The sequence below is a fragment of the Pseudonaja textilis genome, chromosome 1 (assembly GCF_049901715.1).
Source record: "Pseudonaja textilis isolate UNSWEBS1 chromosome 1, rPseTex1.2, whole genome shotgun sequence".
NCBI lineage: Eukaryota > Metazoa > Chordata > Lepidosauria > Squamata > Elapidae > Pseudonaja > Pseudonaja textilis.
This window is the reverse complement of record NC_141990.1, coordinates 299572628-299590817: the sequence shown is the minus strand read 5'-3', so window position 1 is coordinate 299590817 and position 18190 is coordinate 299572628. Positions and strand designations below refer to the sequence as shown.

General features: G+C 37.4%; 1 protein-coding gene across 3 annotated transcripts in view; it reads left to right on the top strand.

Annotated features, from left to right (window-relative positions):
- Positions 1-18190, top strand: part of CDC42BPB (CDC42 binding protein kinase beta) — a 98119-nt gene that overhangs the window by 37938 nt on the left and 41991 nt on the right. For all 3 annotated transcript variants that reach the window (XM_087922220.1, XM_026698544.2, XM_087922221.1), the window contains exons 6-13: positions 8165-8258; positions 8694-8894; positions 9388-9636; positions 11107-11186; positions 12854-13020; positions 13112-13231; positions 16049-16182; positions 17547-17789. In XM_087922220.1, the coding sequence (XP_087778346.1) occupies positions 8165-8258; positions 8694-8894; positions 9388-9636; positions 11107-11186; positions 12854-13020; positions 13112-13231; positions 16049-16182; positions 17547-17789 (1288 nt within the window). The remainder of the gene's footprint in view (positions 1-8164; positions 8259-8693; positions 8895-9387; positions 9637-11106; positions 11187-12853; positions 13021-13111; positions 13232-16048; positions 16183-17546; positions 17790-18190) is intronic.

The following is an 18190-nucleotide window of genomic DNA, read 5'->3' as shown; positions in this document are numbered from 1 at the left end:
GCTGGAACACACTTTCTCACTGAACTTCCGCACTGAACAATAGAACCTTCAGTCCTAAGGGAGGTTCGGCTGTGTTTAAAAGCAGAGCCGAAGATCCAAAGATTAGCTAGAAAGCAAGAAATCCAACCATTTCCTGCTTCCTAGCTAATCTATATCTCACAGCTGATGGTCGGAAAAATAGCAATTTAGCAGGCCAGTTTGCTGGGTAAGGAGCGAGTGGGCGGAGTGGGTTCCCGTGGGCCATGTGGGCGGCACAGCCTTGTGTTTCTGTGCAGCCTGGATTAATTGCTTTGGGGGGGTGTTCTGGGGGTAAGATTTCTCTGAGGCCCAGCAAAATTTTCTCATGGCCCACCAGTGGGCTGCGGCCCACCGGTGGGCGACCGCTGGTTTAGATAATAGGTTGCCCATGCACGGAACATTGGATTATAGTTTTGGACCTTTACTGCCATGTTGAGCATTACTGCAAAATGATTACTTTCACTTTCAAAATTCTTAGCTTGGTGAGGCACCTTCTTTGCTATTTAAAGGAATATATTATTTTATACCTTCTGCCACAGACTCATAAAAGCGGATAAACTCCCAATTACTAGTTTATTTGCCTGTTATGGTTATTTCTGCCCTTAATTAACTATACCAAATGGTTTTAGAATGTTTATGGCTATCCTTTCTGGTTAATTTTGGCTAGAAGTAGCCAGTGTACAGTGTTTAATTGAATACAGACCAGACCGTAGGTTTGGTGTGCATTTAGGAATAGCAGTGTATTTACTCTAATCAAGCCAAACATCAAAAAGTATTTCATCCAGGTGTAATTATTCAATTGTAACATTTAAAACAATAGTAATATGACTTCTGTTTTAAAATATTTTTAAATGCAATAGTTATAACTATAACAAAGGTTTTTCAATCTCATTTTTTAAAAAATCAACAAATCCACTTACATATTGAAGACCTATGCCAGTGAAGGAAAACTTTCAATATCCTAGTTGTCAGGCAATAAGTTGCTGCACAAATGAGTCCTGTTACAGTTCTTCAGACTAGTGTTCTGAGCCTTAACCAAGGAAAGTTGGATACATTGTATAAAATAAATCAATACAATATTGATTTATTTAATATATATAAAATAAATAAGAATTTTGTCCATGTTTTTAATGCAACAGTTTTATTTGTGTGCTTTTGAGCACTCTAAATAAATACGTGCTGATATAAGTGTTTCTGATTCATAAGTACCAGCATGGCCAGGTTTCATGCTGAAGTAATAGGTAGGTAAAAGACCATAGTTGCAACAAATTCATTATGTAAATATAAAATCTACATGAAGGAAACTTCCTCATTTGCTTATGAGATTACATCTAGAATGTGATCCTGTATTTATGAGGAGTAAAGAAAATAAAATGTTCTTGAATTAATAGTACTCCTTCATTTTGACCTTTTTACTGTTGTAATCTTGAACAAAGTCTGTACATGTTTATAAACATTAAGACAGCACCAAAAATAAATTTACCTCACATTGAAATTTTCTTAATGTAAAGGTGACATTAGTTACAGGATTAGGAAGCTCAATCACTCCACAGGTTCCTTTCTTTTAAGTATTGTGAAATATGTAGCCCAGGGTGTTGCGCTTTCTGTGAAGTGGCCCCACTTGCTGGAGCATTTTACTAATTCCACCCTATTGAATTTTAGGAGAGCTGTTAAAACTTGTTTTTTAAAGACACAGTGGTTGGAGTTCTTGTTTAAGTTGTACTTGGTTGTTTCTTCTTCACAGTGATGTTAATTTTTCAAAATAACTTATTATTTTGTACTGTAGTTTACTAATTTAGTATTCAGTTTAGGACAGCATGCTTTGATGGTTAAGGCACTGAACTAGAAACCTGGAGCCTGGAATTTCTAGGCCTCTCTTAGGCGTGAAAATGGGCTGGGTGATTTTTGAGCCAGTTATTCTCTTTCAGGTCAGCTCACCTCACAGGGTGTTGTTATGGGGGGAAATAGGAGGCAAGTATATTCTCTTGAATTGATCAAACTATATATTTAAAAAAGGTGGGAGCATCGTTGTTGTTGTTATTATTAAAATCTTTTCATATAAGAAGAGAATGTAGGCCACTCATTCTATAGCATGTGAGTTCTACTAAATAAAGCAATATATCTGCACTATTTTATATAATAGACATTGCTATAAATCCTGAGATAACCTTTTTGTAGGTAAATTAGTTCCAGATCTGGCAAAGGAATTAAACATTAATAATATAGAGTTGTTGTGGGAACTTCTCCAGCCAATGGATCTATGCTGGCTTATATTAAATATGCAGTCCTCTTCATCATGGCATTAAAGATAAACCTAAGGAATAATTAAGTCCAAAGCAAGCTGAATTGATTGCAAAATATTTGCTTTAATGTACATTATATTATAAGTTCAGAATATTAAAAAGAAAATATTCATTTCTGAGATAGTTGAAACATCTGGGGCGGTTGGAGAGGTTGAGTCACTAGTTAGTGGATGACATATAAAATATATCTTGGAAGAATTGGGCTTATGGATTACAACCCTCACAAATGAAATCCAGTATTCTGTTGTTACTCCTGTTTTGTGTTCTTCACGGAGCACAATTTAATGCTGCAATCTATATAAAACCATCACTAAAATGTACAATAGTGAATGTATAGAGCAGTGCAATGAAAAAGTTTGTTAATGTGTGGCCATTTTAGCAGGCCAATAGTTCTCATCCACGCTGCGACGAGAGTCCCGGAACGGGATAGGACTCTTCCCTCTGATGTCATAAAGCTGCCATTATGAAAAGCCAGCCTTTAGCTGGCCTGCCATCTTTTTGACTCAGCTTCTTGTCTTGGAGCTTTGTCTCTGGAAGGAATAATATTGAGCTAAAAAGAGTTTAGCAACAGTGATTTCTTTTCCAAGGCCTTTTAGCCTTCTTACTGCTCCCAGGGCTCCGGTTTGAGCTACAACCCAGGAGAGCGGGGATCTGCCCTCCTGCAGTGCCCAGGCTTCGGCACGCTCAGGAACTGTCCTGCTGAGCCTTCCATGCAGTCCCAAAGATCGTGCAAACGAGCCGCTAATCTAGCTGCTTTACAAGCTGCTTCCTCTTTCTTTAAGAGGAAGGTCCTCTCATTAGCGGAGAAGAGATTGGAATGTCACCCGAGGCTGTACTATCGACCTTCTTCCTTCAGACCTGAATCCACCGCTCGATTTTCCTTGCCAAGATCAAAGTTCTGAGGCTTCAGGTAGACAATAACAGGTTCCTGGTAAACGGCCCTTTCAAAGGGGAGGAGGTCGTTGATTCCGACGCTCAAAGTGAATGCCCCATTTCACCCCCCATCGGAGGCCATTTGGCTTTCTTTGCCTCCAGGTGGGAGGAGTCAACAACAGACACTTGGGTGCTTAGGACAGTGAAGTTGGGCTTCCAGCTTGAGTTCCTTTCTCCACCCCCATGATTTTTTGTTCGCTGTCCTACATCTAGGGACAGCTCCAAATGGGCCCTCGTGGAATCGGCCATTCAACATCTTGTCAACATATGAGCCATAGAGCCAGTTCCAATGGATCAATGTGGGTGAGGTTTCTACTCTCGCCTCTTCATGATCCCGAAGCCCTCGGGGGTGTGTGTGTGGCAAGCCATCCTTGACCTTAAGCTCCTAAACAGATATATCCCTTACAGGCGTTTTAAGATGCAGACCCTGCATTCCATACTGGAGAGTGTTCGGGAGGGCTTACTTCCATATCCCTATCTGGCCTCATCACTGCCAGTTTCTCCGTTTCTGTTACCAGAACGAGCATTTCCAGTACAGGGCTCTTCCCTTCAGTCTTTCATTGCCCCCCCCCCCCCCGGGTCTTCACAAAAATCTTAGCAGCATTGGTGGCTTCACTTCGAGCTCTACCAATGAGGGTCCAGTGTTACCTGGACGACATCCTGATCCAGTTGCAGTTGGTCCACTCTGCCCATCACGATCTTCACATCACGTTGCAGTGTCTATGAGACCACAGTTTTTCGATCAACCTCAAGAAAAGCCATCTCTCCCTATGACCAGGCTTCATCTCGGTGCAATCATTGATACATCATGCTGTGAGGTTTTCCTCTCACCAGAGCGTGGGGAGAGCCTCAACGAGTCCATCTCTGGATTCAGCGGAAGCACAGCGTTTCCTTGTCTCACCTGTCTCAACTCCTGGGGAAGATGATTTCATGCATTGGCATCGTCCGTGGGACCGCTTCCATGCTCAGGCACTTCAATGGTTACTGCTGCCTTTTCAATGGGCAGAAACCAGCCATATTTCCATCAGAGTCCAGGTCTCACCACAGATCCTTCAGTCCTTCAGGTGGTGGCAATCTCAGGCAGTTTGGTGGTGCCATCCCTTCAAGGAGCCAGACAGGATTCTGCTCATCATAGATGCCAATCTTCATGGCTGTGGAGCCCATCTGTCTGGCAAGATAGCTCAAGGGAGTGGGTCTCAGATAGACAAGGCATGCCCCATAAATTGGCTAGGGCCATCTTCCTAACCCTGAAACCGGGTGGCGGGTTGCCACGTTTTGGTCATGATGGGCAATGTGGCCGCAAAGGCCCATGTCAACAGGCAAGGGGGGACCAGGTCCAGGGCCTTGATGAGAGAGGCAGAATGCCTGGGGAGGTGGGCAGAGGGACACCTTCTATCCATCAGGGCAGACCACATTTTGGGAGTTGACAATATTCAGGTCAACTGGTTGAGTTGGTCTAGAGTCAATCAATCAGACTGGAGTTTCCACTCTTCATTGTTTCTGGCTTTGTCCCACAGATTCAGAACTCCAGCAGTTGATCTCTTCACCACTCCTCAGAATGCTCAGGTAGGCAGATTCTTTACCAGGTTTCCGACCCAGGGAACGGAGAGGACCAACGCGCTTTGGAGCATCTAGCCTCCAGGGCTCCTCTATGCCTTTTCCTATCATTCCAGCTGTAATTTGGAAGTTGTTGGAGGAAAAGGCAGAGCTAATTCTCCTAGCACCCTATTGGCCCAGGAGACTCTGGTTCATAGATCTGGTGAATCTGTCTGAAGCCCAGCCATGGAGGATCCCAGCCAACAGGATCTCTCTACATCAGGGAGCCTTGCTCCACACGGATCCTCAATGATTCCGCTTAGCTGTTTGGCGCTTGAGCAGCAATCTATGAGGAATTCCAACTTCCCTGACAGGATGATTGATAATATACAAGCTTCCCGAAAACCTTCCACCACGCGCATCTACGATGCTATCTGGAAGGTCTTCTGTTTCTGGTACAGTAAATCAGCACTAGACCCCTCTTCAGCTTCTGTCGCAGAGGTGTTAATCTTTCTTCAAGATGGGCTAGATCAGGGACTCACACCTAACACTCTTCGCCATCAGGTAGCAGTTTTGTCTTCAGTTCTATCCTGGGAAGCTTATGCTTCCTTATCCCATCATCCTTCAGTATGCAGGTTCTTGAAGGGGGCGGCTAACCTTTGCCTTCCTATTGTACATAGGTTTCCCACATGAGACCTCCCTAAAGCGTTGTAGGCCCTTACGGGTCCCCCCTTTTGAGCCCCTTAGATCAGTGTCTCTCCAATTGATGACCATCAAGATGGTTTTTCTAGTGGCCATTGCATCTGTCAGGAGAGTATCGGAACTAGAGGCTCTCTCCATTAGACAGGATCTGTGTGTTTTCCATGAGAACAGGGTGATTCTAAGGCTAGATCCTAGGTTTGTTCCTAAAATAAACTCTTGCTTCTACCGGGCACAGGACATAGTGTTACTAGATTTCTGTCCCACACCACAACATGAGTTGGAGCACAAGTGGCATAAGTTGGATGTAAGGCAGGCCTTCCAGATCTACATCAAGCAGACAGCTGGTTTTCGAAAATCTGAGGCCATGTTTGTGTCATTTCATCCCACTTCCTTGGGGACCAAGGTGGCTTCATCAACAATTGGTCGGTGGATTAGAACATGCATCTCCAAGGCCTACCAAACTTGGTCCCTGCCAGTTCCCAAGAACGTCACAGCCCCTCCACTAGGAGTGCAGCTACTTCTGCCACCTGGTCTACTCAGGCGTCGCTGGAGGAAATCTGCAGAAGAGCTACTTGGGTGTCCGCTTTGCCATTTACATGGCATTATCTCCTGGATTCTTTTGCTTCAGCTGAGGCTTTGTTTGGACGGAGGCTGATTCAGAAGGTGGTACCACAATTGGAGTGACTGAACCAGACATTGGCCCTCCCGTGGACATGCAGGCATTGGTATGTCCCATTCCTGGACTTTTGTCGCAGTGTGGATGAGAATAAGCGTTGCCTGAGAACACCCTTTCTATCTACGCTGCAAGAGAGTCCAGCCCCGCCCTTACACATCTGGCCCTGATGAGGGGGGAAGAGAATCAAATTTCACTGTTTATCTTCCAAAGACACATTAAGTCTGTCAAGCAACTTTGCCTAAAAGGTGGCAGGCCAGCTAAGGGCTGGCTTTTTATAATGGCAGACTCAGCTCTATGACGTCAAAGGGAGGAGTCATATCCCATTCCTGGACTCTCTTGCAGCGTAAATAGAAAGGGCGTTCTGAGGTAATTATACCAACACCCTTTTCCATTAAAGTAATTTTGATCTTGCTAAATACAAAATGGCTTTTAATAACCTTTAGAAATTACTATATTGCTTCAGGAAATCATTTGAAGACATTGCTTTGATCAGAGTTAGCCAGCAAAATGATATTAGCTTTTTAGGATAGGTATTTATGATAAAATTGGGGGGGCGGGGGGGGGGGGAATCAGTAAAGTGAATTAATATAACTTTCCATTAATGTAATTACTTGCTTATGCTGCAATATTATGCATGCTTACCTCAGAGTAAGTCCCTCTGAACTCAATGAGGTTTACCTTTGAGTACACATGTGTTGCATTATTGTGTTTTGATTACACTGTATAGCAAAGAAACCTCTATTCTTAGTGTTTCTTTTTGCAGATTGTTTTGCTGGCAGAAAAAGTCCCTGTGTTAGCGAAGCTTTGAAAGTAATACCACAGTTTTAAAGTTCTTCAGTAGTTAATCACCTTCCTTCCTCTTATACTGTGAGAGGAAATGGGAGACAAAGTACGTGTTGTGCATTTTTATTGTTGAGTTGTTCTGAGGAATACGTGTTCCAAAAGAATCTTCGGTAAACAGATGAGAAACACATGATAAAACCTGCACTATATGTGGATATTGATCTATGATATACTTCTTAGCAATAGTTTTTCTTCATACATTAATTCTGCTATTTTTTCAATGTAGAAGATGAGTTTTCTTTAATTTATGCTTGGAACTTTTCCTTCAGAATAATTTCATAAATACACTGTCATGAAGTATGGCAGATATATATTGGGGTTTTGTTTTTGCTAGGTCTGTGAATGTTATTTTTTTAAATCTAAACATCCAGAATGTTTATTAGACATTATTTTTTGAAAATTTAAAAAATTTTCAAGAAATTTGGAGGCACGTTATATTGCTAACAAAGTCAGAAAACAAGCTTGGCAGATTTACACTTTATTACGATTCAAGTTAAATGGGAAATAGAATAGATAGTTCAATTTAGCAACAAAACCAAAGCAATTGTGAATGTTTGCATGTATAAAGATATTTTTCATTGTTGTTTGTAGAACTATTTTTTGTGAAAACTATCAAAACCATATTAAAATATGCACTTTGAAAGAAATAAAAACCAAGAAATTCTTTGTCAAAGCAGCACAGTTCAAAAATGATTTGGAACAAATTCTTCAGAACTTATTTAAATGCAGTGCATACTGGCTGATTTTTGAAGACCCATGTTTTGTTTCGGACTTTTGTACAAACCTGAAAAAATAATGTACAATAGCTACAAAAATGAACCATTAGATGCTCCAAATTATTTTTCCAAATTATTTTCAAAATGTGGACATCCTATTCAGGGTGGGAATTTAATCTGATAGGTTTATTAATCATAGTGATACTTTACAATATTCTTTATAGTGATACTTTGGATTATTTTTCTGGCATAGATGATTTGATCTTTTGCTGTTATAAAATGACATCAGTTTTTAAATATAAATGGTATACAATTATCAGTATTCTATTTTTATAACAACTAACTTGATTTTAATGTACATTTAGAATACGTGGTTGAAGGTAATGTTCCAACTATGTGCCCGATTTAAAATACCTTTTTCTTTTTTGAAAAACCAGAGATATAAAACCTGACAATGTTTTATTGGATGCGAACGGCCACATACGCCTGGCAGATTTTGGATCCTGCTTAAAGATGAGTGAGGATGGCACTGTATGTATCAAAAAAAGTATAGTTTTTTTTAATAGAATACTTAAACTGCAGTGTGTTTGAGTTTGTTTGGGGGTTATATTTGGAAGATAAGCTGCAAAAGTACTGCATAGATACATGTAAATATAGCAACATTTTACATTGTATCACTCTTCTGCAATATGTTTAATCTAGAACTGCTATGTATTCTTTATGAATGGAGTATCCTGTAATATTCCCATGTATTTCCTCTCCTTATGCCGTTTCATGGCCAATTAAACTTTTTATTTATACATAAGAAAGTGGTGTTATGATTTTTTTCATTTATATTTAATAATGCAAGAAAACATAAAAAAATTTTTTTGTATCTCAGTAATGTTCATTGATCTATAGATTTATAAATGCATACAATTAAATTAATTTCTCCTTACACACTATTTTACATTGGTTCTCTTCAAGGTACAATCTTCAGTTGCAGTGGGCACCCCTGATTATATTTCCCCTGAAATACTGCAAGCCATGGAGGATGGCATGGGAAAATATGGACCTGAATGTGACTGGTGGTCCCTAGGTGTCTGCATGTATGAAATGTTATATGGAGAAACACCTTTTTATGCAGAGTCACTGGTGGAAACCTATGGGAAGATTATGAATCATGAAGTAAGTGCTATGAAACATTTGTTCCTCTTAGCTGTAATTTTTGCTGAAATATGTAATCAGAATCCAAAATCTTCGTGTTTGTGTGCATGAGTAACTGCATTACTCAATGTATCTTCTAAGAAAAGTCTTCTGTGACTAATGTTCAGAACAGGTATTTCTCAGAACCCTGTTGTTGTATACTTGGAATATATCAATTCAATTATTTCTGAAAACCTTTTCACTGTATATTTTGCAGCAAACCAGACTTAACATGAGCACATTCCGCAGAATGAAATTAGTCTAGACTAATAAAATATATTTAAGGGTGTTTCTTCAGATAAGCAACGTCAAAGATATATGACTAACATTAAAAAGTAGAAAGTCTAAAAACTAGAACACTTAACAAATTTTGAAGCCTTCTGTAGTTTTTTTTAATGGTATAAATGTACACATTAAAAATATTTTGTTATAGAAAAGAATATCTTCAATTCAGATTCCCCTTCCTGTTCTTCAGGAGAGGTTCCAGTTTCCATCTCATGTTGCTGACGTATCTGAAGAAGCGAAAGACTTAATACAACGACTTATCTGCAGCAGGGAACGTCGTCTGGGGCAGAATGGAATAGAAGATTTCAAATCACATGCATTTTTTGAAGGACTCAATTGGGATAATATCCGAAATCTAGAAGCACCTTACATTCCAGAAGTTAGCAGTCCTTCAGATACATCAAATTTTGATGTAGACGATGATATATTGAGAAATCCTGTGAGTAATTACTGCATTTTCTTTTGATGTTGATTTTGTTTGTTTTCTACATCACTGGTTTTCTAGCTTCTGGGCTGAATCATGACATTTGAATACAGGAGCATTCTGGAAAGAGTTTTAGAGTTCAAAATCTCTGTTTCTAACTGTTTGATATGAACTGGACAGACCTTGAAATATGTTTAATGTTTTTACTTCTATTCTGCTTTTGCCTACAATATTTTGTATATGTAGACAGTGTGAGAAAAAATAGCTTGTCTGATTAAATTTATTAGAGTAAACTTGATTTACCAAACAGAATTTTTTCTTTTAGACATCTCCCCAAAACAATAAAAGTCTGTTGAATCTGATGATTTGTGTAAATTATATCATTTATGACCTGACATCATGACACAAATAATGATAATTATCTTTTACCTTGAATAGTATACTAAATCAAGAGTGTTCTCCAATTATAATTTGGAAATAGAGTTCAAATTTTCCTTGACTTACTATACTAAATTAATCTTAAATCTTTCTTAGGACATCTGATTTGTAGAATGCCAATGCTTCTAAAAGCAGCATGTATGAAATTACTAAAATTAACTTTTGCGCAGACCCCGGTGTGCACATGTATCATCTCTCCTGGTGGGAGCTGCATTGGCTGCCAATTTGCTTCTTGGTGAAATTCAATGAGCTGGTTGTCATCTTTAAAGCCCTTCATGGCTTGGGACCAGGTTATCTGAGGGACCACCTCTTGACAGTCACATCTACCCGATCCATCAAAGCAGGGAGGCAGGGAAGGTTGTGAGTCCCATCCCTAGGGAGATATACCTGGTGGGACCCAGAAGGAGGGCCTTCTGCATGGTGGCTCCCTCTCTTTGGAACATCATTCCCCCAGAGATTAGAATGGCCCCCCTCTCTATCACTCTTCCAGAAGGTGCTGAAAATCTCTTTCTGCCAGCAGGCCTGGGGAACCGTGTGAGGTGCTGTCACTGGAGCTGGGTGTGTGTGAGAGATTTTAGTATATTAATTTATTATGAGACTCTTCTTTTATTAATTTTATTGCTTTTATATGGGGTTTTATATTCTGTAACCCACCTTGAGTCGTCATGTGCGAATAGGCGGCAATATAAATTCACTAAATAAAATAAATAAAATGAAATATTTTTCATTTGCTATATTGATAACTAGACCTCAGAGTTACAGTGCCAATTCACAAATTTACATATAACCAGAGTTATTAAAAACTCTTATGTTCTGGGCAGGAAATGTTCCATTTCCCCCCCCTGGAAACCCTAGTCATTATTGTCCAGAAATATACTTTTTGAAGAAGGAATTGGTTCATAAGGATGAGCCACAAGACCATCTGCAAATGATTTCCCAGGCTCTGGGCTAGAATGGCTGGAGCCCCTTGTGATGTGTTTTCTGTGTCTTTGCTTGGTTTCACTATCCTGTTTTTCCTGTTTTTACTTTTTCTTTATTTTTATGAAGGAGATGATACCACCTGGTTCTCATACTGGCTTTTCTGGGTTGCATTTACCTTTTGTTGGTTTTACCTACACAACAGAAAGGTAAGTTGGAAAAAAATAGAATTGCAGTTTAGGAAGCACATGGAGGGCCTCCAGATCTAGGGGGTTGTCTTTGCTTCTTTTTTATCAGGTAGAAATGCTTTACAGAATGACATGGAAAGAAAAAGGGGTATTTTTCTATAATGGCAGTGTTGCAGAGTAAACACAAGGTAGTATATTTATATACGTATGTATTATTTAAGCTTGGAATTCATACGATCCAAGCCCATATAATACATCAGCTGATTTCTAAGATTATAATACAATGATATATTCCATATATGTGTGTGTGTGTGTGTGTGTGTGTGTGTGTGTGTATGTATGTATATATATATATATATATATATATATATGCATGCATGCATGCATGCATGCATGCATGTTAGGTCAGTAAAAAGACAGTGCTTTATCAGGAACAAAAAGAGGGCGGGGGGGAAAAAACCTCTCTTTTCTTTCTTGCCCACATCAGTTCTACTACTGTTTATTCTAATATTTTATATATAATATCTCTATAGATTGATGGGACAAAAAAGCTAAATAATAGATTTTGATTTATCTTATCTAGTTATTAAATGTATATGCTCCCTATCTTGCCATAAAAGCAACTTAAGTATAAATGCTTGATGGTTCATATCAGGTATATATTCCAAAGTGACCCTTTAATGGCTCCTAACTACAAAAAAATTGATTTTCTGTAAGCTGCAGCCTCACAGCATGGTGTATGAATTACGTGCATAATAGATAAAACTACTACTATTATTTCTATTATCTAGATTTCTGAGTCATGCCAAAATCCTTTATTTTTCTTTATTGGGTTTTTTGGTACATGATAAGTTGTTATGTGTTGGGATGTTCTTTTCTTTGTACTTCATGGAGCTAGCATAGTGTATTTAGTTTGTCCACATCAAATGTTGTCCTAAATCAGTTAAAGGGTAAAGATTATCGCAAAGCTATTCAGTGAGCTTAATAGACATATTCTACACAAAGGATGATAGATTAGCTAGCCACGAGCTTAGTTACTTATAGATTTTTTTTAGCTTATGCTAGTCTTGATTGATATATTAAAGGATAAATTTGCTCTCTGGCAGGCGAAAAGAAATATAATCATTTATATGATAGTGAAAATCATTTTCTAGCTCCTGTCATAAATGTATATAATGTTAGCAAACTGAACTTGAATCAGATCACTGGACTGACTGAATCCAATGTTTTGCGTTCCATCTTTCAAAGATGTTCTAGGTTTTCCTGAGTGTTAAACCTGAGATTATTATTTAAAAAACCCAATTATTATGTTTTCCTGAGTGTTAAACCTGAGATTATTATTACATGGAAAGGCAATCTTTTCCTGTACTTCCTTTGCCTGTCTTAAGAAGTGAAATAGAAAAGAGCACATGGGAGCAGTGGTATCAATCTTCTGCTTTAAATCCCATTGGTGTAGAAGTTATTACTGCTACTTCCTTGCAAGTAAGCTTTCCTTTGTGGGGTTGGAGTGAGAAAAAACAGATTGCTGTTTACTTGCCAGCTCACTCAGTAGGTAAATATTTATATAACTTATATAACTTAAGATTATATTAACTTTTCTGATTCTATTGAATTTTCAACAGGAAGTTGCTGTTTATGGTTGATTAAACATGCTAATTAATGTGTGCACTGATTATTTTGGGTCTCAGCTGTTTTTCTGATCGAGGTTCACTTAGAAGTGTAATGCAGTCCAGTAGCATATCCAAAGATGAGGATGTTCAACGTGACCTGGAGAATAGCTTGCAAATAGAGGCATATGAGAGGAGAATACGAAGACTGGAACAGGAAAAGCTGGAACTGAGTAGGAAGTTGCAAGGTATACCTTCTCCTTAGCTTTCTTATATTCCATGTGGTGGAATAATATAATGTCATCATTTCTAAACATTACGTTTTTCATTCAATTTAAGAGTCCACCCAGGCTCTTCAGTCCCTTCATGGTTCTACTCGCTTAACAATGAACACAAATAGGGATAAAGAAATAAAAAAGCTAAATGAAGAAATTGAACGCTTGAAAAATAAAATAGCAGGTAAGTTTTGGAATACATTACTAAATCCAGTAATACAGCCTTAATTTGTCCTATGCACTTTAAAAGGTGGGCCTCAATCATTTTTCTGGGGGCTCTTTTGTATGGCTATCCAGTTGGTTTATATTGTGAATTTGTAAAAAAAACTTTCATTAAAACTTGGCTTGCTTACATTAATGGTGCTGAGAACTGTCAATCCTAGCTCAGATTTTTTAAATAAACTCCACCTTCACATTTATTGCTGCTTGTCAATTATGTATCTGCATTATTTGTCTAAACTTCCTTATGTGAGCTACATAGAAGGAAGAGAGCTTATTGCTTTTAATACAATGTGTTAATAGGTCTACTACCAGACACTTCCTAGTTATTTTTTTTGAATTTTTATTGTTTATAAAATTAGAGTTTGTCTCTTATGCAAGAGCCTCGGTGGCGCAGTGGCTACAGTGCAGTACTGCAAGCTACTTCTGCTGACTGCCAGCTGCTTGCAATTTGGCAGATCGAATCCCACCAGGCTCAAGGTTGACTCAGCCTTCCATCTTTCTGAGGTGGGTAAAATGAGGACCCAAATTGTTGGGGGCAATATGCTGACTCTGTAAACCGCTTAGAGAGGGCTGTAAAGCACTATAAAGCGGTATATAAGTCTAAGTGCTATTGCTGTTGCTATCTTGGCCAAGAGGGAAAATGAACAAGGTCCATATCATACCCCCAAAGATGCTTTTTTGCTTGAAAACATTTTGAAGAAGCTTCTTGGTTGAGAAACAAAAAGATTTCAAACAAAAATAAACGAAGTCCAATTGCCTTTTGAAAAAGCACCTTGACCTGGATGACTGAGAGTTTCCATAGATGTCCATATTATATATTAAAACAATACATTTCATTTTATATAGGACATATTTAGGCAGGGCCCATGATTGTTCTGAGATTATAGATGGGATGCAGGTGAAACAATTTAGAGAAAGCAGTCCTTAAACCAGGTGTGTCCAACCCATGGTCTGTGTTCTGCATGCCGCCCTGGACAACTAGTAATGTGGCCCTACAAAATAAAGGAAATTTGTTATTTATATACATTAACTATATTATATATTTTGTATGTAGCCCAAGACAATTCCTCTTTAATGTGGCTAGGCAAGCCAAAAGATTGAACATGCTTGCCTTAAAACATTGGATAAAGATTTTAATCAGAATCATGTGGCTTTTGATATATAAATTCTTCCATTGTTTTAAACTATACCTATATAGTAAGGTATTCTGTTTTTGCTGTGTTTTTATCTAGTCAATCTGTCTGTGTATCAAAATCAATACTCAGAGAATACTTATTTTAATTAATTATTTTTTCAGTTTGTAAAATGCTTTTTTAAAAAATGTGCATTACTTCTGTTGAAAAAATTACAATAGTGAGTTTTTATTAAAATCCAATTGTTAATCCCCCTCTAGAATTTAGAAAGTAATCATTTGAATGTAGGAGTCATAACTGATTTTTTTTTTCAACGTAGTTGCAGATGCAGCATAAATGCCTACTCTTTCAAATGTTTCCTGTGGAGAGCCAGTTTGATGTGGTGGTTAAGGTGTTGGCCTAGACAGCCAGAGAATGTGACTTCTAAACCTCTCTTGAGCATGAAACCCAGCTAATCATTTTGGGCTAATCACTTTCTCTCAGACCAATACCTCAAAAGGTTGCGGGAAAAAGAGAAAGCAGAAATATTAGGTATATTTGCTGCCTTGAGTTGACCATTATACTGTAGGTAAAAACAAGTGGGATAACAACAACAATTAATTTCCTTTTAGTTTGTATTCTAGAGTTTCTAGAAGTTTTTTTTTTAAATAAAAGAACAATTCTACAGCATGCATAACATTTAGACACTTGTGTGCATGTGTGTGTGTTGGACTTTTTTTTGTCTATTTAAGCTTTTTACCATACTATAAATCTGAGAACCGTAATATGGCATCTAGGGATACCAATTTATCTAAAAACCTTTTTGTTTGCCCTGCCAGATTCCTTGGCCTACCTAATTTTTTTTCCAGATTAAAAAAAAATAGAAAAAAACAACAACCTGGAATGTTGTAAGCATATTGCCAACCTTAAGTATTATTATTTGCTGCTGCATATTAAATATAAACCCTCATTAAAATAAAAAATGAGATGTAATTGATGTCCAGTAATTCGTCAGAAAGTATATTCATTTGCTCAAGGAAGTAGAAGTAAAAAGCAGTAAAAAGAATTGTTTAGAATTATAAAGTAGAAGGGGTGCCAGGCAGTATTTTGATAAACGTATGCGTTGTAATTGGCTATGTTTTTTCCTCCATCCAACAGTAACCGTATTTACAAAAGTTCCCACAACGTATTTTTAAAATTCCTAATGTATTGGTTGTTCAGAAAGATTGCTCCCTTCCCCCACCAATTTTCCATGGTGGAATTATGACAGAAAGCTTTTGTGTCTTATTTTTCCCTCCCCTTCTTTTGTATTTTTATCTTTAAAGGTTCCCCGTTCTTGTTAGCTTAAAAGCTTGAATATAAAGAAACTTTTGATTAAATTGATGGCAGGAAGATTAATTTAAGCTAGAGATGACAGAGGGGTGAGGGCTTTCATTGCTTAACTGAATTTCCTGTTTCTTCCTGTAATGTCTGTACCATGCATTGGCCTGTTATTATTTCCTTCCTCTTCCTTGTGGAAAATATTCCATAGAGTTGATAAAATGCAATTTTGCCAGTAAATTGTAATAGGGAAGAATTGTGATCCAATTTAAATTGTTCATCTTTACAGAGAGAAATGTAGAATTGTTTTTCTATCCTCTGTGAAAAGAAATTTCCCTCCTTCATAGATTCAAATAGGTTAGAACGACAGCTTGAAGATGCAGTGACCTTGCGACAGGAACATGAAGATTCCACCCAGAAGTTAAAAGGCCTTGAAAAGCAATGCAGGATACTAAGGCAGGAGAAGGAAGATCTTCATAAGGTATTGATTGTAGAAAATGCTTCATTGAAGTGAGATATATGTTGCCTGGGAAATAGAGGTATAAAACAGTTGGTTTGGCTAGCTGGGCAACATAGTTTAAGAATGGTTATTAGTAAAAATATTGCTTGTCATATTCATATCATGTGCTTTTTCTCCAGAGCATGGGAATAATATATTTCAGCATAATAGAAATTCTATAATGTAAATATGCCAGTATTTTTTTAGGATTACATAAGTCAGCAATCTTCATGGCTAAATAGACAATAATCAAGATTTAGGCTTTACTAATCCAGACTTCTTTAGCTGCTCCATTATATTTACTTAATAATACCCCAAATGTTGGAGTGAGATGCAAGATTTATTTAAAAGTGTTTTTTATAAGCAAAACAAAAAAAAAAGCCAGAAGAAATTTGTCACTAAAACACTGTATCGTGCAATTGCCAACAAGACATTTTATGCTGTAATATCATAGCCATAAATCTAATTTCTTACCCATGAACATCCGATGCCACATTTCATTAACTTTCTCTTACTTCCTCTACTGCTTTCCTCCATACATCAGTCAATTGTGAATTAAACTGAATTATATCCTATATATTTTTGCATAAGAAAAACCTATGCTACATAATATAGTGGTGTACAAAATATTTTGAATTTAAAATTTTATTCTGGCCTAATCATAACTCTGTTACTTCAAGTTCAGAACATTTCTGCTAATACCACAGCAGGTCTAAATGCTTTTCGTGAGGTTAAAACAGACTGTTTCAACTTTGAAATGGGATGTATGAGTTTCAGAATGGGATTTTTGGGCTGAAAATATTTGGCACACCACTAATTGTAGTGTTTGGGTGGGATTTCATTTGAGAATTCCAGGGCTATAGGCTGGACATGGAAGTCAAAAAACATCATAGATGAAGGAAGTTGGCAAATATATATATCTTTGAAGATGGAGGAGAAAAGAAGAGAAAAGGAAATAAAACAAATGAAAGATGTGAGAATGGAGGAAAGATAAGGACAAGAGAAAGAATTAATTAGTACAGTGTATAAATGAGATGAGTAAAAGATAGGAGAAGAAAGGAAAATAGATTTTTAAAAAAGAAGAAAAGAATAGGAAAAAATAGAGAGAAATTAAAAATAAAAATGTAGTGTATTGGGTATATCCAGCTGGTGATATAATAAAAGCCAATATTGATATTATATTGAAATATTCTTAATACACTGAGGACAGGAGGGAGACCCAAAGTCATTTCCCCAAAGTTGTAGCATGCTCCTGTACTCTTTGCTAAGTACTATTTGACATTAATCAAATGTATCTTACACTTCAGTATAACTTTTAAATTGATTTGGACCTTTCCTTTCATTAGCAACTCCTTGAGGCATCTGAAAGATTAAAGATACAGTCGAAAGAATTAAAGGATGCTCATCAACAAAGAAAGCTAGCAATGCAGGAGTTTTCAGAACTGAATGAGAGGATGGCAGACTTGCGTTCTTACAAGCAGAAACTCTCTCGACAACTCCGTGACAAAGAGGAAGAAGTGGAAGTGATCATGCAAAAAACAGACTCTATGAGACAAGAAATGCGTAAATTGGAAAAAGCAAGGAAAGAGGTAGTTGAGCAGGGTGTTTGAGGATCATGGGTTTTAATTGTAACTTGGAAAAGTTAGTGTGACTTGGTTTGCAGATATACCCAACTGTTTAATTTTTGTGTATGTGTGAAATTCTTAACTTCTAATTTGGAACGTAATGTAGAAAAAGAAAAAGTGAAGTATTAATTGAGAATGGATATTGTCTATTATAATGCCTACATTCATAGTAATTTTCTGGATTAGTTTTATTTACCGCACTTCACATCTCTATAATAAGGCACTTTTGTTGTTAGAATTTTTATCTAATCATAACAATACTTAATTTTCCATTCTTTATATTGATATTTTTTACATATTTAACAGTTTATTTTTAAAACAATAGAATCTGCCTCTTCTTTTGGGTGTACGTTTGCTGTAAAAAT